The sequence below is a fragment of the Aquila chrysaetos genome, chromosome 1, assembly GCF_900496995.4.
Source record: "Aquila chrysaetos chrysaetos chromosome 1, bAquChr1.4, whole genome shotgun sequence".
NCBI lineage: Eukaryota > Metazoa > Chordata > Aves > Accipitriformes > Accipitridae > Aquila > Aquila chrysaetos.
This window is the reverse complement of record NC_044004.1, coordinates 76,729,321-76,748,333: the sequence shown is the minus strand read 5'-3', so window position 1 is coordinate 76,748,333 and position 19,013 is coordinate 76,729,321. Positions and strand designations below refer to the sequence as shown.

Genomic DNA, 19,013 nt, shown 5'->3' with positions numbered 1-19,013 from the left:
AATGCTTAAGTAACAAGCAGGAACATTTGACTAACATTAGAAAATAAATTGTATGAACTCTGGTCCAAGTAAAATATATTCTCAAGTATCTAGCCCTTCAGCTGGGGTTGTAACTTGGCTTTCACAGCGCATAGCGATGTAAGTTAGGGAGATTACACTGATTGAGCTAAGAACAAAAAACTCATTTCATTTTTTGTTGTTCATATGCTGAAGGAAAATATGTATGCGTGTGATGGCATATAGACCAGCCAGCTTATTATTCTTTCTATGAATTGTTTCATTTATACAGGGCTATAATCTGCTTTGGAACTGCAGACTGACCTTTCTTGGGAGAAGCAGTTTGCTTATTATGTATGGAAAGAAATTCAAGATAAGCTTTCATTAAAAATAGCAAGTTGAACAATTTAGGCGTACTGTAGGGCATGATTTAGGGCTAAGAGCTGTGAATGTATTTGGTCAATATAATGCGTCAGCTCACAGTATGTGTTTGGAAATACCATGGACAATCTATGGGGATTTCAACAGGACGTTGTTAGTGAACTTAGTTGCAGGCAGGAAGAAAAGCCATTGCAGAGTAATGATGTACTGATAGCTATTGCTGTTTGCTCAGCTCCTGTAGAGTAATCTAAATCAAAATATAAACCAAGGCCTTTTTAAAAGTGATGTTTGATTTAAATTTGCTGTAAACCTGTACCACACATCTAGTTGAAACATGAGAAGCTGATATGTACAATTTGGAGATTATGTTTATTTTTCTGAAAATTTGTTTTAAGGAATAACTAACCTTCAGGAGGTTTTTTTGCAGCGCATCTGTTATTAATAAATTGCTGTGGGGAAAATTCTTTGCTAAATATGGAATAAAATAAAAACTCCTTTTTAAATCAGCAGGAATTATTTCATGATTTTAGTGAAAGCTTTGGTTAGACTTTTAGAAATTCCAAATAGAAGTGCCATGATTCACTTTAGCGTAAACGACGGAGATGGGCAGTGAGGCAACCCCGTTGTCTGGGGCTCGAGGGCTTGGAGATAATAATAAAGAGGAAGACTGCTCTAAGTGCTGGTGATGCCTGGTACTTCTCTGAATGTCAGCTTGGTCCCAGTGCAGGTATCCACACATTTCACCGTTATGAACGTGGGGCAAACGTCCCTAACGACATATCAGCCTAAGGGTTAACTTAATCAGGTCCACTTGGTTAATCTTTTAAGTATTATTGAGTGGTTGGTTGTTATTTTTAACTAGTAATGTCAGTGTTTGTACACCCAGCTTTTGTAACGTGTTTTTTATCACGTTCAAGCAATATGTTTAATGTCACGGTCAAGCCCCTGAAGGAATGCCCTTTGTGTTTGGAGGGAGCAGCTCTCCGTTCAGATCAAGAGTAGGATACGCTATGAGCCAAAATGACTGCAGTTTCAAGGAGTAAAGCAAACAAACATGAAAGAAACCCTACCCATATCTGAAAACTTTGTGTTTAACTGATTCTCTGTATGAAGCAGTCAGTTAGCTCACTCTTGGTATTCACTGTGTTGATGCAGAACGTAGTTGATCAGTGGCTCTGAAGCACCCTGCGATCCCGAGTGACACAGTAATATACAAGTGTTCCATTCTAGCCAAGTCCTTGATATAACATATTTAATCATAAATATTTAATGTGGTTAGGGACTACAACCTTGTAATATTCAGCATATTCGTGTGCATGGCTTTTGCAGGCAGCATCACTGACGGTGGATTCCTGCTCTGAGGATCAGGAGCCAGGCTACTGCACTGTTAGCAATGTGGCTGTTTCTACTGACTGGTAAATAATTCTTCATTTTGTGGGGTTTTTTTTGGAGTAAAATGAAAAGTAAAATGAAAAAGAAATCACCCTCTAAAGCCAGAGAAATTTGGAGTAATGATTACATGCCCTCAGCCCAGCCTCAAGCAAGGGATAGATACCTCAGCTGCACTCCTTCAGAGGCATGCAAAGGCAAGGCTCCCAAGCAACATTTTCTCCCATCTTTGCAGAAGCAAATTAAATTTTCTACATGTACTGATACTTGCTAACTCAGGCTACTTTTCTGTATGGAGTTTATTCATGACAAGGAGTTTATTCACAAATCCCCAATTTTTGACTCTGTCTGTGTCCCCAGGCTCTGGTGGCACACAAGAAATATATGGCCATGGGTAGTCTACACTGTGGTCTAAATGGGGGTAAGACTTATTGCCTCATGCTATGAGATTTCACATCATGATCTAGAAAGAGTTAACAAATTAGGGTATCAGATGCTCAATTACTGACAACTTGTAAATCTTAGTTGACAGTAAAACACAAATGTATTTGTTATAATCAGCTGGCTCTTAAATATACAGCACTACTCTTTGACAGTTTGAAGTTCTACAATATTTAGTGCTACAAATCTTTAGCAAAGCCTCCTCCACTTTTACATTTTGAATCGTATCTATCTTGCCAAAACCAGGCTCAGGCTTAAAATGCTATTACTCTAGTAGCACCTATATTTCACTCCAGTGTTCAGTTTCGGGCTTTGATTTGGGGTCTTTTATTTATTTATTTATTTAAGCTGCACCTCTCATTTCTTATAAAGGTGTAAGAAATAATATCACCTGATTACTGCTTTCTTTAAAAAAAAATGTTAGGAGTAATTACTTTGATGTTGTTTTCAGTAATTTCCAGATGTCATCTTCTACAGTTTTCATTTCTTAAATATTGGCCCATACAGAGAACAAACCTTATTTCTTCTGTTTACCGTAACTAACTCAGAAGCCTTTCTGTCACATCTTTAGATCCTCTTTGGAGATAACAATAACTTCAATTGCAATCGCTTTGGCTAATTTCGTACAATAATCACAATCATATTTCCTGTCACACGTGGTTTCCCCCATAGCAAAGGTGTTATAACTTTTTAAAATAATGAATCCATCTTACAGCTATTTAAATATAATCTACAATTTAAACGATAATTGAGTAAAAAACATTATGATTTCAAGCACGCTGCTCAGTCAAGTGAATAGAAGTTTTGACATGCAATAACTGAGTGTGAATTTAGAGTCATACCCATTATAACTGTTAGTTCAAGCACTACTGACCTCTCTGTCTCCCCTTCTAAATGTAAAATACGCATTTTGGGAGAGGAATTTTTAGCCGCAGACTAGCTGATGGTTACAGTTGTTGTGTTGTCATTGCTATCTTAATGTCTGATACTGATAAATTATTTTTCTGACTCTTTTATAGGACTCTCGATGTACAACCAAATCGAGTTACTGTTGGTGGCATCAGGTCTGTAGAGCCCATCCTTCAAAGGAGAGGACAGGTGGAAAGCCATGATTTTGTGGGCTGTATAATGGAGTTTGCAGTCAACGGACGTCCCCTGGAGCCCAGCCAGGCTTTGGCAGCTCAAGGAATCTTAGATCAGTATGTCTGCTATATATGGTATCGAATGGACTGCGTTTACAATAAAGGAAGCCATCAGGAAAGTCAGACGCTATTCCATTCAGACACCGTCAGCTATTTCTTGTAAAAAAATGACTGTAGAATTTATTGTAAAGTGTGAAAAATGTAGGAAGAAAGTGAATTTGGATGAAAAGTTCACAAAAGATTACAGAAGCTTCAAAAAAGCAACATCATTAGATTTCTATTGCCAATTATTTTTAATGTTGCTTTGCAGGCTGAAATAAAGTAGCCCTGTTATTGGGTTTCTTTATAAATTTTGCCTGGGTTTGACTGTACTCATACTATTTGCTAACCCTCTACTTCTTATTTCTTTTTAATCCACAATGTCTGTTCTATCACTTTGCCTCTCAAGTATCACTGAATTTCCCTCATATCCTCCAAGTGATCTTTCAGAGATTATGAACTATCTGATTCTGTTGGTTTTTCCATCTCAGTGTTTGAAGTCACAGTTGTACCAGTAATGTCAGTCTTTTGTCCAAATTTGCTAGCTCACCCTTCCTCTTTCAACCCCCAAGTTTGCCATGTTCATTGTGAGATGAAGTCTCTGGAGTTCTGCAGCATAAAAAGCACCTATAAGAGTTTCTTCTTCTCTTGCGTAACAGATGATAGGAGTTTCACTGTCTCTGAATTCGCTTCTTTTCATAAGACTGTTATAACTTGACGCTGAAAATTGGGATCTGTTTAGAAACACAAGCTGTCTACGGGGAAGAGCCTCTCCATTTTTGCATCCCTAGGGGGGAAGAAAGGGAGTATCATTCAAACACAGGATGCTTCCCAGCACGTTTGCTCCACTTATTTGTGCACACATTCTTCAGCATCTACTTTTCTGCTTTATTTCAGGTGTCCCAGACTAGAAGGCGCTTGCACGACCAGCCCCTGCCAACATGGTGGCACCTGTGTTGATCACTGGTCGTGGCAGCAGTGTCACTGCAAAGAAGGACTGACGGGAAAGCACTGCGAAAAATGTACGGAGGGGGTTTTACTGTCTTTCTCTTTAATATACATCTAACTATGGTTTAACCAAATGCTACTAAGAGTTTCTTTTCAGGGGCATGGGATAATGAATTTTATAAAATAATGAAAACAAGCAGCATGCTCGCCTCTTAAATAATTTTGAAGGAAAAGTCCACAATGGACTACTGTCCTTTCATGAGCTAAAAATAGTAGCAAGTTACATATATTATGTTTTCTGGTCTGTATATCACATTTCAGGTAACTTGCACTCATTTAAAACTACTGCTTCCCAATACGGTATAATCAGTAACTAAAATAAAGCTACCCCGTAGGAGGGATTTGTCTGCTATGGGGAGGTAAGAGGGCAAGGGAAAACCCTTCCCTTCATGTAAACATTGTGTGTATGTGCTTATGGCTTCTCTCAACTCTAGGTCTTTTTATCAAATGACCGTCAGATTATATGCAAGAAAATATGCTAAATGTAAATGAAAGCAAGCCATTTACACTCTGGGATTATTAACTCGCATACGGATAGCTCTGTAAATCAGTACGGGATTGTCTAGGAGAGCAACGTGATTTATTTCCATGTAGTTGTAGTATAGCGACTGGGCTTTGTTTTCTTACATGTCCTATTATTGTTTAGCTGATTTATATGCTTTTATTGCGCCGGTTTACAAAAGAATTTAGCCATAATTTTAACAGCATTTGGTAGTCAATGCTCTGCCATTTTTTATTCTTTTTTTTATGCCATAACAAATAGAAAGTCATTATCTCTGCCCTGAAGAGCTTAGAGTTCAATATATCATGAAGCCCTGCTTGCAGTAATGGAAACAGTAACATCCCTGGGAAGGAATTACAGTTCTGAGAGCCAAATTTTTTTCCCTACTCCCTCACTTGTTCCCTAGTGAGTTTTAATTTACTATTGACTGATAGCAGCAGTAAATTACTAGCACACTCCCACTCTCAAACACACATTCTGGTTGAAGCCAAAGAATAGAGGGGCTGAAATTGCCATCCACTCCTGCTCTCCCCTCTGACCTGCTCTGAACTTCATCTCTGCTCTGAAGGAAAATGGTCATTATTAGGCAGATGATCGCAATAGCTGTAACGAGCTGCGTACTCAGTATTTCTCTGTCCTTGCCCCAGATATTACTGCCGACACTGCCTTATCGCTAGAAGGCAAAGGACGACTTGACTACCACATGAGCCCAAACAAGAAGCGAGAATACATGATGAGACACGGCACTCGAGGCACCAGCCCAGGACCCCCGAACGCAGACCGCTTGGAAGTGAAGTTCAGGACAAGAAGCGAGAACGGCGTTTTAGTTCACGTCCAGGAAAGCAGCAACTTCACTACCGTGAAGGTAAGATTACAGCTAATGCAGAGTTTGATTTGATTGGACTGCCTCATGCATAGTGATCAAAATCACATTTTTCCATTACTCTTGCTGTTTCCTTTATAAAATATTAGGTCTTTAACTGAGGCTAGGCACTGCTCCAGTATCATTCATCTTCTCAACAATTCCCTTGCAATTTGCCAAGGTATCAGAAGATCTTGATGGTTTTGTATCTAATCAGTTTTGTCTAGACTCCAAATAGTGACTGTTTTAAGGCAGCAAGAGCAGTACTCATTGCCATATTTGTTATCATCATTAAGTTACACTCTACAGAACAAATTGTTTCGTTATTGGCCTTTTATCTTCTAATTTTTTGGGCCTTGAACCCAGACCCTCCTTAAGCTAGCAAACAATTGCCAAAAAGTTTTCATTAATTCCTACTAGCGTGGCTCATGCTTATCAAACTAGGAAGTGAGGGATAACTTGAATTCATGAGGTTACCCATAGACCAATGTCAATATCAAATTATTTTGAGATACGTAGCTGAATTAATGCTTCAAATGCCACACAGTTTTGTTTTCTTCCCAAAGAGTTTATTGCTGCCGAAGTTACCTGTCTCAAGAGAAAGCGATGGTTCAATTCCTGGCTATGACTCAGTCCATTTACTCATAACTCTAAATGAGTACAGCAGTGATGTTGGCAAGCCCCTTTATTGGGTTGGTGTGAGCTCCAAGTTTCCTTGACTGCTGTAAGGCTTTCCAAGTTTTTTCCCTGACTTTTAAAGAAACTCATACAGAAATTCACACTTTCTAAGCTTCAGCCCAATGGATATTCTCCACCTGCCTGATCAGAGATACAGACCTTTCCTGACACACCGGCTGCATTTAAGAAGCAAGTCTGCATTACTTCCCTGGCATATGCTTTTACCACATCATTTGATAGGAAGTTTCTGCCTCAAGTCATATTAGCAGATAAGATCTCATAATTTTGAGTTCTGGAGAGAAAAAAACAAATACTACCTTTTTCTCCCTAGTAGAATTTGCTAGGTCAGCTCTATAGGCATTATTAAAAAAAAAGAAAAAGAGAGTTGCCTTTCCCGGCTGAAAGCACTAGTGGTGTGTTTATGCAAACACTCTTATTATTGTTAATATTGGTGAAGTTATACAAGCAAGCAGAGGGTGTCAAGTCCCAGACCCAGCTGTGCAAGAGCAAAGAGCAGAGATTTGCCTAGTAACAGATGCAGAAGTTTGAGGAAGGAGAGGTAACATCACTGTGCCGATTGTTGCCGAAAAGTTCCCAGATGATGCTAGTTAATAAAACTGTAGTAATTTAGCTGTAGTTAGTACAACATGGCTTCTGCACCGACGCTCATACCCAGAGTAGGTATCACGACGAGCACTTCCCTCGGCACTGGCCCAAGATGTCAGTGTAGCCAACCCACGCGTAGGTCTCCATAGCATCTCAGTCTACTTCCAGTGCAGAAGATGAGCTTTAGGGACTTCTGTTTGCAACTCTTGTCAGTCTTCGAAACAGACCATTTTATAATTTGATTTTGGGGTCTTTTAATATGCTTGTTATCCAAAACGTAAGCATTCAGAGAAAACCTGCCATGTATTTTTAATATTAAACTGTGCTAGGGAAAAGCTACAAGTCCTGTGGCTGCTTCCATGCCTCTGCATTTTCCTCTTGTAGTTAACTGGTTTTGGCGTAGCTGGGATGGGGTAAAATTAAAGAAATGGTAATAAATCAGACCCACTGAGATTGCGAGCAGCTGATTCACTAAATGATGGATGTAAACTCCCCCCAAAGAACCCAAGAGAGGTCTTTATGATAGAAAGGGATCCTTAATCCGGGAAAGATACAAAACCTAGCAGATTAAATTAAACAGTGGTCAAATTCAGATGGAAAATGCCCCCCCCTCCCCCAACCCACACAAAGGAAAGAGGGTAGGGGATTCCTTATTACTAAAGCTCTTTGTCACAACTTATTGTCCTACAAATAATACACATTGCAACTAATTCAGTTAGAAGTAATGGGATAAATACAGCAGGTTAAAGATGAAATTGCCTGCCTTGTTTTAGCTGGAAATCTCATCTGAAATCAGATTAAATTAACATAACTGTAGCTCTAAGATCTATGAATCGTACGGGTAGAGAATGTGGATGACATGTTACCTATATGAGCTAACATATCCGTTTGTTAGGGTGCTGAGGCACTGGGACAGGTTGCCCAGAGAGGTTGTGGATGCCCCATCCCTGGAAGTGTTCAAGGCCAGGTTGGATGGGGCTTTGAGCAACCCGGTCTAGTGGAAGATGTCCCTGCCCATGGCAGGGGGGCAGGGTAGACTAGATATCTTTAAAGGTCCCTTCCAACCCAAACCATTCTGTGATTCTATGCACATACCGAGTTGCAGGAATAAATCAGAACATAGCTCTTTTAAATGATGTCTCATCCAGTGGGCTATAAATCTGTAAAGGCTGGTGCTCAGATTTAAGACAAATAAGCAATTTGTTTGGTAAAGGAGACTCGGAATGTTGGTAAAGTTGAATCATCCTAGTAGTTAGGAATATGTTTGCTTTAGTGGTTCATTCTTTTCATTATATTCTACTTGTCAGTTGCTCTGCCACTTGAATAAAACCCAGAAATGGGTGTTACTCAATATTGTCAGCATCAGCATTTGTTTCAAATTTGGAAATATGTTATGCTTCAAGGAACCGAGAAGAACATTCCTTATTTTTTCCTGGTTGAAGAAGTCATGGACCGGTCTTGTCTCTGGAAATTTTACTTTCCAAATGCCACTAGTATATTATTTATGAGTCTGTTAGCATTAGTCACATGTAATTTTAAAGACACAGAAATAGAGCTAGAGAGTCATAATTCAGTATGAAAAATATCAGTTGTTGACAGGTAAATAGTTCTACAATTCTTCTCTAATGTGGAATTAAAAGTTACAATTCTGTGCTTAGTCTTCCCATAAGCTTAGACGATATTGTCTGATATGGTATATTTCTTTTCGTTTACGTCAAGACCAAAATACAAGGCAGTATTTTCATGGAGCATAAAAGACAAAATAAGACTAACAAACCAATTGCAGGTTACAGACATAAATATATGTATATATTCATCCCGGTTAATCTTTTTATAAATACTTTTGATTGTGGCAAATGGTGTTTAATATGTTATAATAGTCTGTGTGACTGCATTTCCAAATGTGGGATTTTCTTTGGACTGTGTGATAGTTTAGATGTATGCCACCTGTGTTTGCCAGTAACAAAAGCATCCCGTCTCTGAGGGGCAGCTTTATCAAAGAGTCCCTCAAACAATACATTTTCAAATAGTCCAAATTACTGCATTTATAAATGAAGTGTCTGCACATATTAACCATTGTATTTCTTGATCCAAATGGAATACGTGCTAGATACATTTAGCTCAGGCTGCTGCCAAGACATGAGCGTGGTCTTGCAGCCATATTAAAGCTGATCTGTATGAACAAAGTCCTCAGCTTGCATCACTGAAGAAGTAAATCCAGAGCATTTAACAGTTTCTGGAAACGAGAGCAGCATTTTTGTAGCCGGTGTGTCACCTCACAGTTCTTCCCAGGTGAACGTTACTTTTCCTGGAACAAAGCATGCGAGGCTTAGAGAGCTTTCAACAAACCTGGGGCTTCGACCTTTCCTGGATGATGCGTGTGCACGTTCTGCACGCTCGTGTTACAGATCACGGACTGACCGAGCTACAGCAAGGAACACGGGAGGAGAAATAGTCATCTTCTTTAACATGTATGACCTAAACATGCAGAGTATGGAAGGAAGCTTGCAACAAGTTGCAGAGCCACCCTGTATGAGCTGTACACAACTCTGTACGCCCTGAGGAGGTCAGCTGACGTACCCAACTTTCATGCAATATTTGAGAAGCTGGCAAGTTTGGATAATGTTTTTTTTTTTAAATTCCTATAGCTTAAATGCAGAATTTGCACTGATCTCATTTTGGGATCATTTAATATTGAGCTAAGAAGAGGTTTGAAATCCTGCATCTCATGATTCAGTAGAATTGTGAGGCGTCATTCCTAGAGGAAAAGCCAAAAAAATTTTCATGGAATTTAATAGTACCTTTTTTTCCTAACAGCTCACAAGTTAAAAAGTAGTTTGCTCGAGTAAGCACCATTTGAAAATTCACACTAAATAATACATTTTGCAACTCTTCAGCAAGGTTTCTAACATACAACTATTTCTCTGCAAAATGCAAATTAGCAGAAAAAACAGATATGAAATGGGGATCTTGCTCAAGTCCTGCCATGCCATATATACTCCTACTGTGTCATAATGAAAACTAGATGCAAGGGTTTTTTTGGGCAAGGACAACATTTGTTTACTCTGGAAAGCATTTTCCACACTTGCATTGAAGAAGGAGGAAGAATTATTCTTTTATTGGTTAAAATGTTTTGTCATGTGCATGCCCTATTGCTGGCCTCACAATAGGTTTTCCTCTTATGTGATTAGGTGAGGAATGAGTGGATGGCAGCTCGAAAAAAAAAAGTTTTCTACAGATGCAATGATGTATTTAATTGCAGCCAAATTTTTAGTACTAAATAACTAATGCATTTTTAGTACAAACCAATTATTTGGGGAAAAATACACCCAGGCTTCCTATTACAACCGAAGCCACGTGTTACTGTAGCTGTGCTGAATAGGCATTACAGTGGTTATATGTGTGTATAGGAGTGGTTATGTGTATATCATTTTAAAATTATGCATTTTGTATTCTTCTGATCAGATAAAAGGTGGGAAAGTGCATTACATATCCGATGCTGGAATTGCTGGGAAAGTGGAAAGAAATATCCCAGAAGTGTACACTGCGGATGGTCAGTGGCATTCAGTACTCATTGAGAAGAACGGGTCTGCTACTATCCTGTCGGTCGACAAGGCTCATAGCCGAGACATTCTCCATGCCACGCAAGACTTTGGTGGACTAAATGTTCTTACAATTTCTTTGGGTGGCATCCCATCAAGCCAACCTTTCAAGAGCACAGTTGCAGGTAATTTTTATGAATTTTTTTTTCATATATGGTGCACATAAGCACATTTGAACAGACAAAGGGTCTCTGTTTGCTTAAAGGTTGCAGAAAGTACTGTAATTCTTTATCAGTAATTAGTATACTTCCATCCTTTGCCAGAAAAACTGCAATTTGAATGAGTAAGGATTGCAAACTTTGTTCCTTCAATACACGTTGCAGGCTGCTTGTTTCCAAAAGCAGGCACTCCATCTGCAGGGCTTTTTGGAGGCGGGGGGTGGGGTTTGCTTGCTTGTCTGTAAATCCGTTGTTATGATTTTGTTATGCTAATGGAGAAGAAAGGGTCTATTCTTTACCTGGGTCAGAATCTGGAAAATCAAGGCAAATCTTTTACTTGGGCAAAAATGCTAAATGAGAACTTTTTCTCTGTAGGGGTTCGGTAAGTACTGCAGGATTTAGCCTCTTATTAATATGATTAAAATATTTTCTGAAACTCCAACTTCCTCCTGCTTTATCCTGCTGTCAAATGAAGAATAGGATTTATTCTGAGCAACAGAAACCGAGGACAATAAGGAACCACCCTCTGACCGACATCTAGCTGTTAAGAAGTAAATCAGTCTCCCTTAAGAGTTAAAGCAACTGTTTTAGACCCTGGCAAAAGAAGTAGATAACGTATATTTCATATCATTCCCCCAGCAATAAGTAAAGATGGAAGTGATTTTCAGCTACAAACTGTGAGATACTCCAGACAATGCAGGCATTAGTTTCACAGAGTTTTTATATTGAAAAATCTTCCTGACTTCAAGAATTGTGACCAGCTAAAGGATCGTTGAGCGGAGCAAATTCACACTTCACATCTGTGTATTGTGAATTTGTATGAAATGTGGTATGAAATCATATGGATGCTGTGCTAACCTTTACCCTTTTTACATGTATGTTTTATGAGCAACGTATGCATGAAAAAGTCAGAGGCTTTTAGGAAAGCTGGAACAAAGAAAATTGAGGACACTAACTTCTCACCACTGCCTGATGCTGTGGCAGACAAATTAGGAATGTCTGGCTTCCATTAGGAATACACAATCCAAAATCTCTTATTCATATGATTTTATTTTATTTTAATATTGGATTACATTGTGTACAACATACCAAGGATTTACAAGGGGGAGGTATAAAACTCTGCATGAACTCAGAGTCAAAAATATCTGCAGTACTGTTAAAGGCAGACAAAAACATACATGGGTGACAGTTCCAGGGTTGTGAAGCTGGTATATCCAATAAAGTTTTCAAAGCTGGGTAGACCTGACAAAATCCCAATTGCTGTTTATCCCGTCACTGCTGCAAGGGACCACCAAGCATGTGGCAAGGTAATCGTCCATTTTGCTTGGGCTCCCACCTGAACCTAAATCCTCAATTTCTTCTTCATTTGAGAATGTAAAAACAAGAGAAGGTGAAAATATAAGTAATGCTGAAAGAAAACACATCTCTTTCAGAATGGAAAAAATACAGAAATAGCATGCTTGCAAAACTTAGAAGGCTCTTTCATCTCCCTTTACACGACGACTTGCATCTCTCAGTGAAACATATTTGATGTTGATACCCACTCGTATTTCATTTCTGACATCAGAGGGTGTTCAGATTTTAAAACAACATACTTTGAAGTTTATAAATCTGTGATATCACCTCATACAACTTGAGTATATTTGCTATTTCCTGACAGAGTAAATATTCATAACGTTTATCTCTGCGCTACCCGTTTTTACAGAGATTTCCACAGTTATTCACAAAGTTACCATTCATAGTGGCTGTTTTTCCATTCCAGCAATATGTTTGCAGAAATGAACCTTTCTCTGACACTACTAATGCGTGGAAAATTTGCTCCTGTTTATTGTTTCACCCAAGTGTGATGCTTCAGAACTGAGTAGTTGCACTTTCCTTCTCCTTGTTGATTATTTTTATTGATAACAGCTGATAAACTTGGTCTTGAATAGTGTCCTCCTATAAACCTCGCACTACACACAGCATCCCAAGGAGAACCCATCACAAGTTAAGGAGAAATAAATATGTTTCCTACAGCAACCACGCGTGTGGACACTGAAAGCATAATTTACAAACACATCTCTGCATACCATTTTGTCACAGCTCCAAGTAGAGGTCAGCATAAAGTTGCACTATCCTAAAACCCTTGCAGAAAGGATTAAGTCTGGGTAACACGAAGAATTATTAGGCTGGCAAAGGGCTGGATTCTCCTGCGACCTCACACATAACCACCGCACAAAGGCCGGGGATAATCCCATCTCCCTGGGCTCTCTCAGCACTCAAACTCGGCATCACCACTGACAGAGTAGCACTACAACCAAGCTGTGGGAAATTTAGGAAAAGGTCGCTCAAAATTCAGAGACGTGAAAGTATGGCCATGACTTTAGGAGACACTAAGACAGGAGGCTTAGCTGAAGCACGATAGGCAACTTCAGCTCAGAATACGGGAAATGGGAAAACACAGAAGCAAAGGGGAATGGAAGCTAATGTTTTCTGCTAGCAGAGCCAAGACAGCTGCGCACAGGTTTCTCTGTGTGGATGATAAGAAGTTTTAGAAATATGGGAAAATTAGGAAACAAAAACATTTAAGTATCTTGAATGAAGTCATTAGAAGAAATTTGTTCAAATTCATTTTAAAGACATTAAATACTATTAGAATAGATTTTTCCCTATGGTAACCATTTGAATTCTTGGCTTATTTACTGAACAATGGAGCCTTTCATTTGGTTTCAGTGAAATGGGTCTTTAAATTGAAAATTGAGTCAGTTATATTTTTAGAAAATATAGTATATATTTTTAGAAAATATAATGTTTCTGCAAAATCCAACCATTTGCTCATTGCTTAGTATTTTAGAAAAATAATTTTGCTTCAAGGGGAAACTACATTATAATAAAGATCTGAGAATATAACCCTCAGACTTCCTGCGATGAGCCTATCTGTAAGATAAGCACGCTACAATCACAAAAGTATCCATGTGCATTGCAAACCTCAGATCTAATCTGCTCAGTGAGCAGCAGCATTGAGTCTATGTGTGAGCAATCTGGTTTTACCCAAAATGCATTTTTTTCATTTCATTTTATATTATGTTTTTTCCAAGATTTGAGTTTTATTCCCAGACTCCAAGCTTGAGGTAGGTACTTCCTAATTGGACAGTAGTTCCTGCTCCTGCGCAGCCTATATAATTCTTAAAAGCCAGATCAACATTTCAAATTGTATTTAGGCTTCTGCTTCCAATTGCCTGTTTTTTCAGATTTAATGAAAGCAACGGGAGTGCAAAATGTCTTAAGGCCTTCTAGAAAACATGATATGTTAATTTCAGCATCTTAATTGCAGGTTTTGGTACATTTTACTTACTCACCTAAGAATATTATCATTGCTTTGAAATCTTAGTGTTGAAGTTAAAAACCATGGTTTCTTTCTGAATTCTTATTTGGCAGACTTAAGAGAATCAAATACTTTTTGCAAGATATCTTGGTATCATTTACGTAAGTGCCATGCATAGATCTTCAGAGAAATTACTTAATTACTTCCTTATCTTTAATCTCCATTTCTATGCACAGTTTAGATGTGAAAATCATTAGTTTTAAAAGGCGCGTGTATATAATTTATGTCAGAAGCTCCAGGCATGACCAGCCTTTACTTAATCTTGTTCTGCTTAAAAGCAGATTTCAGTTCCTAGCTAATAAGAACCCCCCAAAATTATCAAAAGTTTATGAACAAAATAGTCATTACAACCTAAGAGGAAATATTTTACAGAAGCAACAAAACATTCCTTACACCTGAGTCTGGAGGATTCAGTACAGATTGTTAGGTACTGAAACATCTGTGAGTGGGCCATCCTTCTAGGGAAATAAGTGAAGTTACTCAGATAGTGCACCGTTATGTGGTTAATATTGCAGGTATTTTTACATTAATCACAACGCAAGGTAAAAATGTGGGGAAGCAACCGTAAGCTCAGTACACGTAAAATTCAGTCATGAAAATATGGAGGCTTCACGTGCATAACCAACAGCGTGATTTACCCCGCACGCTGCTTAAAACCACATCACGAAATAAGGCTGTCGCCTCCGTTGTAGCATCGGGTTTTCCATTTTGTTGCTTCTGTGTTTGTGTTTCCCCTTCCACTTCAGGGGGCGAGAGGCACGCCACAGATCTTGTCATCTGCTGATCCAAAAGGTTGCCCCTTTAGCGTGATGTTGATGCTCAGAGTGTCTTTGGCCTCTGTTGACAGCGCAGACTCAGTCTTCAGGTCCCGACGTGACTGTTGCTTTTCCTCCTAGGCTTCGATGGCTGCATTTCCTACATCAAGTACGGCGGGGAGAGCCTTCCCTTCGCTGGCAAGCACAGCCTCGCCACTCTCTCCAAAACAGACCCCTCGGTGAAGATCGGCTGCCGCGGCCCCAACGTCTGCGCCAGCAGTCCCTGCTGGGGTGAGCTGATGTGCATCAACCAGTGGTACGCCTACCAGTGCGTCCCACCGGGCGCCTGTGCCTCCAGCCCCTGCCAAAACGGGGGCAGCTGCGAGCCCGGGGCGCACGCCGGCTTCACCTGCAGCTGCCCCGAGGCGTACGCGGGACGGACGTGCGAGGCGGTGGTGGCGTGCCTGGGGGTCTCGTGCGCCCCAGGCCACGAGTGTAGAGCGGGGATCAACGGTGGCCACGTCTGCCTCCCGGCCCTGCACCCCGCCGAGCTGTCCCTGCCCCTCTGGGCTGTGCCGGCTATCGTGGGCAGCTGCGCGACGGTCCTGGCGCTGCTGGTCCTCAGCCTCATCCTCTGCAACCAGTGCCGAGGAAAGAAGTCGAAAGTCCCGAAAGAGGAGAAGAAAACGAAGGAGAAGAAGAAAAAAGGGAGCGAGAACGTGGCGTTTGATGACCCTGACAACATCCCGCCCTATGGCGACGACATGACCGTCAGGAAGCAGCCCGAAGGGAACCCGAAACCCGATATCATCGAAAGAGAAAACCCGTATCTCATCTACGACGAAACCGACATCCCGCACGCCCCCGAGACGATCCCCAGCGCCCCGCTGGCTTCCCCCGAGCCCGAGATCGAGCACTATGACATCGACAACGCCAGCAGCATCGCCCCCTCGGACGCCGACATCATCCAACACTACAAGCAGTTCCGGAGCCACACGCCCAAGTTCTCCATCCAGAGGCACAGCCCACTGGGCTTCGCGCGGCAGTCCCCCATGCCCCTGGGAGCCAGCAGCTTGACCTACCAGCCCGCCTACGGGCAGGGCTTGAGGACAACGTCTTTAAGCCACTCGGCATGCCCTACTCCCAACCCGCTGTCTCGGCACAGCCCTGCGCCCTTCTCCAAATCGTCGACTTTCTACAGGCACAGTCCGGCGAGAGAGCTGCACCTCGCCATAAGGGAAGGGAGCCCGCTGGAGATGCACAACGATGTCTGCCAGCCCGGCATTTTTAACTATGCCACTCGGCTGGGGAGGAGAAGTAAGAGTCCGCAGACCATGGCGAGCCACGGTTCCCGACCGGGAAGCCGCCTGAAGCAGCCCATCGGGCAGATCCCTCTGGAGACTGCTCCTCCGGTGGGGCTGTCCATCGAAGAGGTGGAGAGACTGAACACCCCTCGCCCCAGAAACCCCAGCATCTGCAGCGCAGACCACGGCCGGTCCTCTTCTGAGGAGGACTGCAGACGGCCGCTGTCCCGGACGAGGAACCCGGCCGATGGTATTCCCGCGCCCGAGTCCTCTTCCGACAGCGACTCCCACGAGTCCTTCACCTGCTCGGAGATGGAGTACGACAGGGATAAGCCCATAGCGTACACCTCCAGGATGCCCAAGTTATCCCAGGTCAATGAGTCCGATGCGGATGACGAGGACAACTACGGCGCCAGGCTGAAGCCCCGGCGGTACCCTGGCCGCCGAGGCGAGGGGGGGCCGGTGGGGGCACAGGCGACCGCCGCCAGCGCCGGGGAGAGCTCCCTGCCCGTGAAGCTGGGGCAGCAAGCGGGAAGCTTCAACTGGGACAACCTCTTGAACTGGGGCCCGGGCTTTGGGCATTATGTGGATGTTTTCAAAGATTTGGCATCACTTCCTGAAAAAACAGCAGCAGCAGCAGCAGCAGCAGCGAGCGAAGACGGCAAAGGTGGTACAACGAAGCCTGTTTCCAAGGACGGGGAAGCAGAGCAGTATGTATAGGCTTTGTCTCCCGGTATTGCCGCAGCGCAAAGCCACGGGGACCGGTCAAACCATTATATGGTTGTAGAAAAGCAAAGGTCAGCATTTGAACCCCAGGCCAGTTTGGTTGGAGGAGACTTTAAAAATAATAACCATTATGCTGCTGAAAGAGACTTAAAACATTTTTAATTTAATTATGCTTGGATGAATTTATTTCTCCTGCATGCGTTGTATTTGAAAACAAGATATTCGGCATGCAGCCTTTGAAAAGGGTTTCCTATTTACCATTGTTTGGTTTGTGAGTCTTAAATTAATAATGCTTTGTTCTGAAAATGAACTAATTTTTTTTAATTGTGAAGGATGTGCATATTGTCTCCAGCTACTAACATGTTTTACGATGCAAGAGTATTGAGGATTTAATTTTCCTTGAGAAGCGCATGGAAGAAGGATGGTGAATGAAGGAATTACAGTAGTAAGGTGTCTCAGAAAACGTAGTTACCATATCCTGCAGTTGCTCACATGTAACTTTATGGATGAAATCAGCTTGAATAATTGCTGGCAACAGTGCTGTAAGTCTTATTCCATACAAGAGGTGCTAGAAGCAGCTCAAGCCAGTCAGCACTTTAGGAGTTTTTTTTTTTCTTTTCAGCTTGTTTATTTGTTTGTTTGCGGTTTTTTTCCCCTTTTTTTGTTTTGTTTTGGTTTTTTTTGACAAAGTTGTGTGAGAGCTTCTGAATCTCTATGAAATATTTGGGGATGCTTAACCCTGGTCCCTGCCCGCCCCCCGTCAGTGCTTCCAATGGGAGGGGAGCGACTGGCGTTCGTCAGCCCAGCCCAGCCCAGCCATGTAGCCTGGCTCCCAGCAGCACGATCAACAGGAGCGAGGGACAAACCCCTCGATTTCCACATCTCTTGGCCTCTCATCTCGGCTGTGCTGCTGCTGCAGTCCGTGCTTCTCCCCGGATTTCATTTTCCCGTCTGTACTATGGAAAGGTAGGAAAAACACTTACTCACCTACCTCACAGGGGTGTTGTGAGGACTAATTAGTTAACTCGTCTGAAGTGCTTAGACATTATAAAGCACTATAATAAGTATTATCATAATTATTATTAAAGCACTGCCTAGCCTTTGTGACCTTGGAGTGGCATTTTCTGCATTATATGATTTTCTATGATGGAAACTTTGAAGAATTATTTATTGTATAGAAAATTACTGCACTCTAGCATTTTGGAGCGGATATGAGGGAAAACTACTTGTAGATTCATTAATGTAGCTTACTGTTTGTCCCAGATTCCCTAAAGTTTTAGGTAAAGTAGAACGTCACGGAGTCCTTACATCTTCATGCAGATCTGATGAACCTATTGTACTGTGTAAAAACTTCAAATTTTTTTTTTTTTACCTAAGCTGTGTTTTTATATCAATATTTTCCTATGCTGAATAGTTTTCTTACTTTCAGGGAAGGTAAGAAAAATACTTTTTTTACATTTGTTACTTATGTAACATCCATATTTTTCACATTTTGATAAAATTGTAACATACTGTATGCTTTCTACCTGTAAATGCCAATAATAGAATTAAAATATTTATTTAAAATCTTTAGAGTGTGTTATTGGAAACCTTTCATCTTTTCTCTTTCTCTTAACTTCCACTTCTTGATCTTCACTTCTACCAGCTTTTTATTCGGAAAATGGGCTTTAAAAAGACGCAAGGTGATGATGTAAAATGGCGCATTCGGAGTTCATTCACAGTGAAGGCAGCACTATTATCACTGTGGAAATTAAATTAATCTCTCTGCAGAGGGGCAGCACAAGCCCAGTACACTTCTTGAGGTCCCACTGAGTCCAGTGTGGTTGTCCCTTACAAAGGGATGAATTTCACCAAAGGTGGGAGAAGCATTCAGCATATCCCTCTTGTATTTCATGAGTGACCTTGATATGATCGAAAACCAGCAGGTTTCACCTATGTCAGGAAGATGCAGGAGAGATGGTGTTGTGATGTTGTGGAGCCTAAGATAACGTCAAAAAGTACCAAATCTACTTTCAGATTTCTAATAACATACTAAAACAGTATTTTAGTCCGTAGGGGT

The 19,013-nt window shown here is 41.3% G+C and overlaps 1 protein-coding gene across 1 annotated transcript in view; it reads left to right on the top strand.

Annotated features, from left to right (window-relative positions):
• Positions 1–18,521, top strand: part of FAT4 (FAT atypical cadherin 4) — a 150,557-nt gene extending 132,036 nt beyond the window's left edge. The window contains 6 exon segments of the mRNA XM_030020759.1: positions 1,708–1,793; positions 3,228–3,407; positions 4,287–4,411; positions 5,547–5,764; positions 10,511–10,772; positions 15,066–18,521. Of these exon segments, the coding sequence (XP_029876619.1) occupies positions 1,708–1,793; positions 3,228–3,407; positions 4,287–4,411; positions 5,547–5,764; positions 10,511–10,772; positions 15,066–16,948 (2,754 nt within the window). The 3' untranslated portion in view covers positions 16,949–18,521.
• The last annotated feature ends 492 nt before the right edge of the window (positions 18,522–19,013 follow it).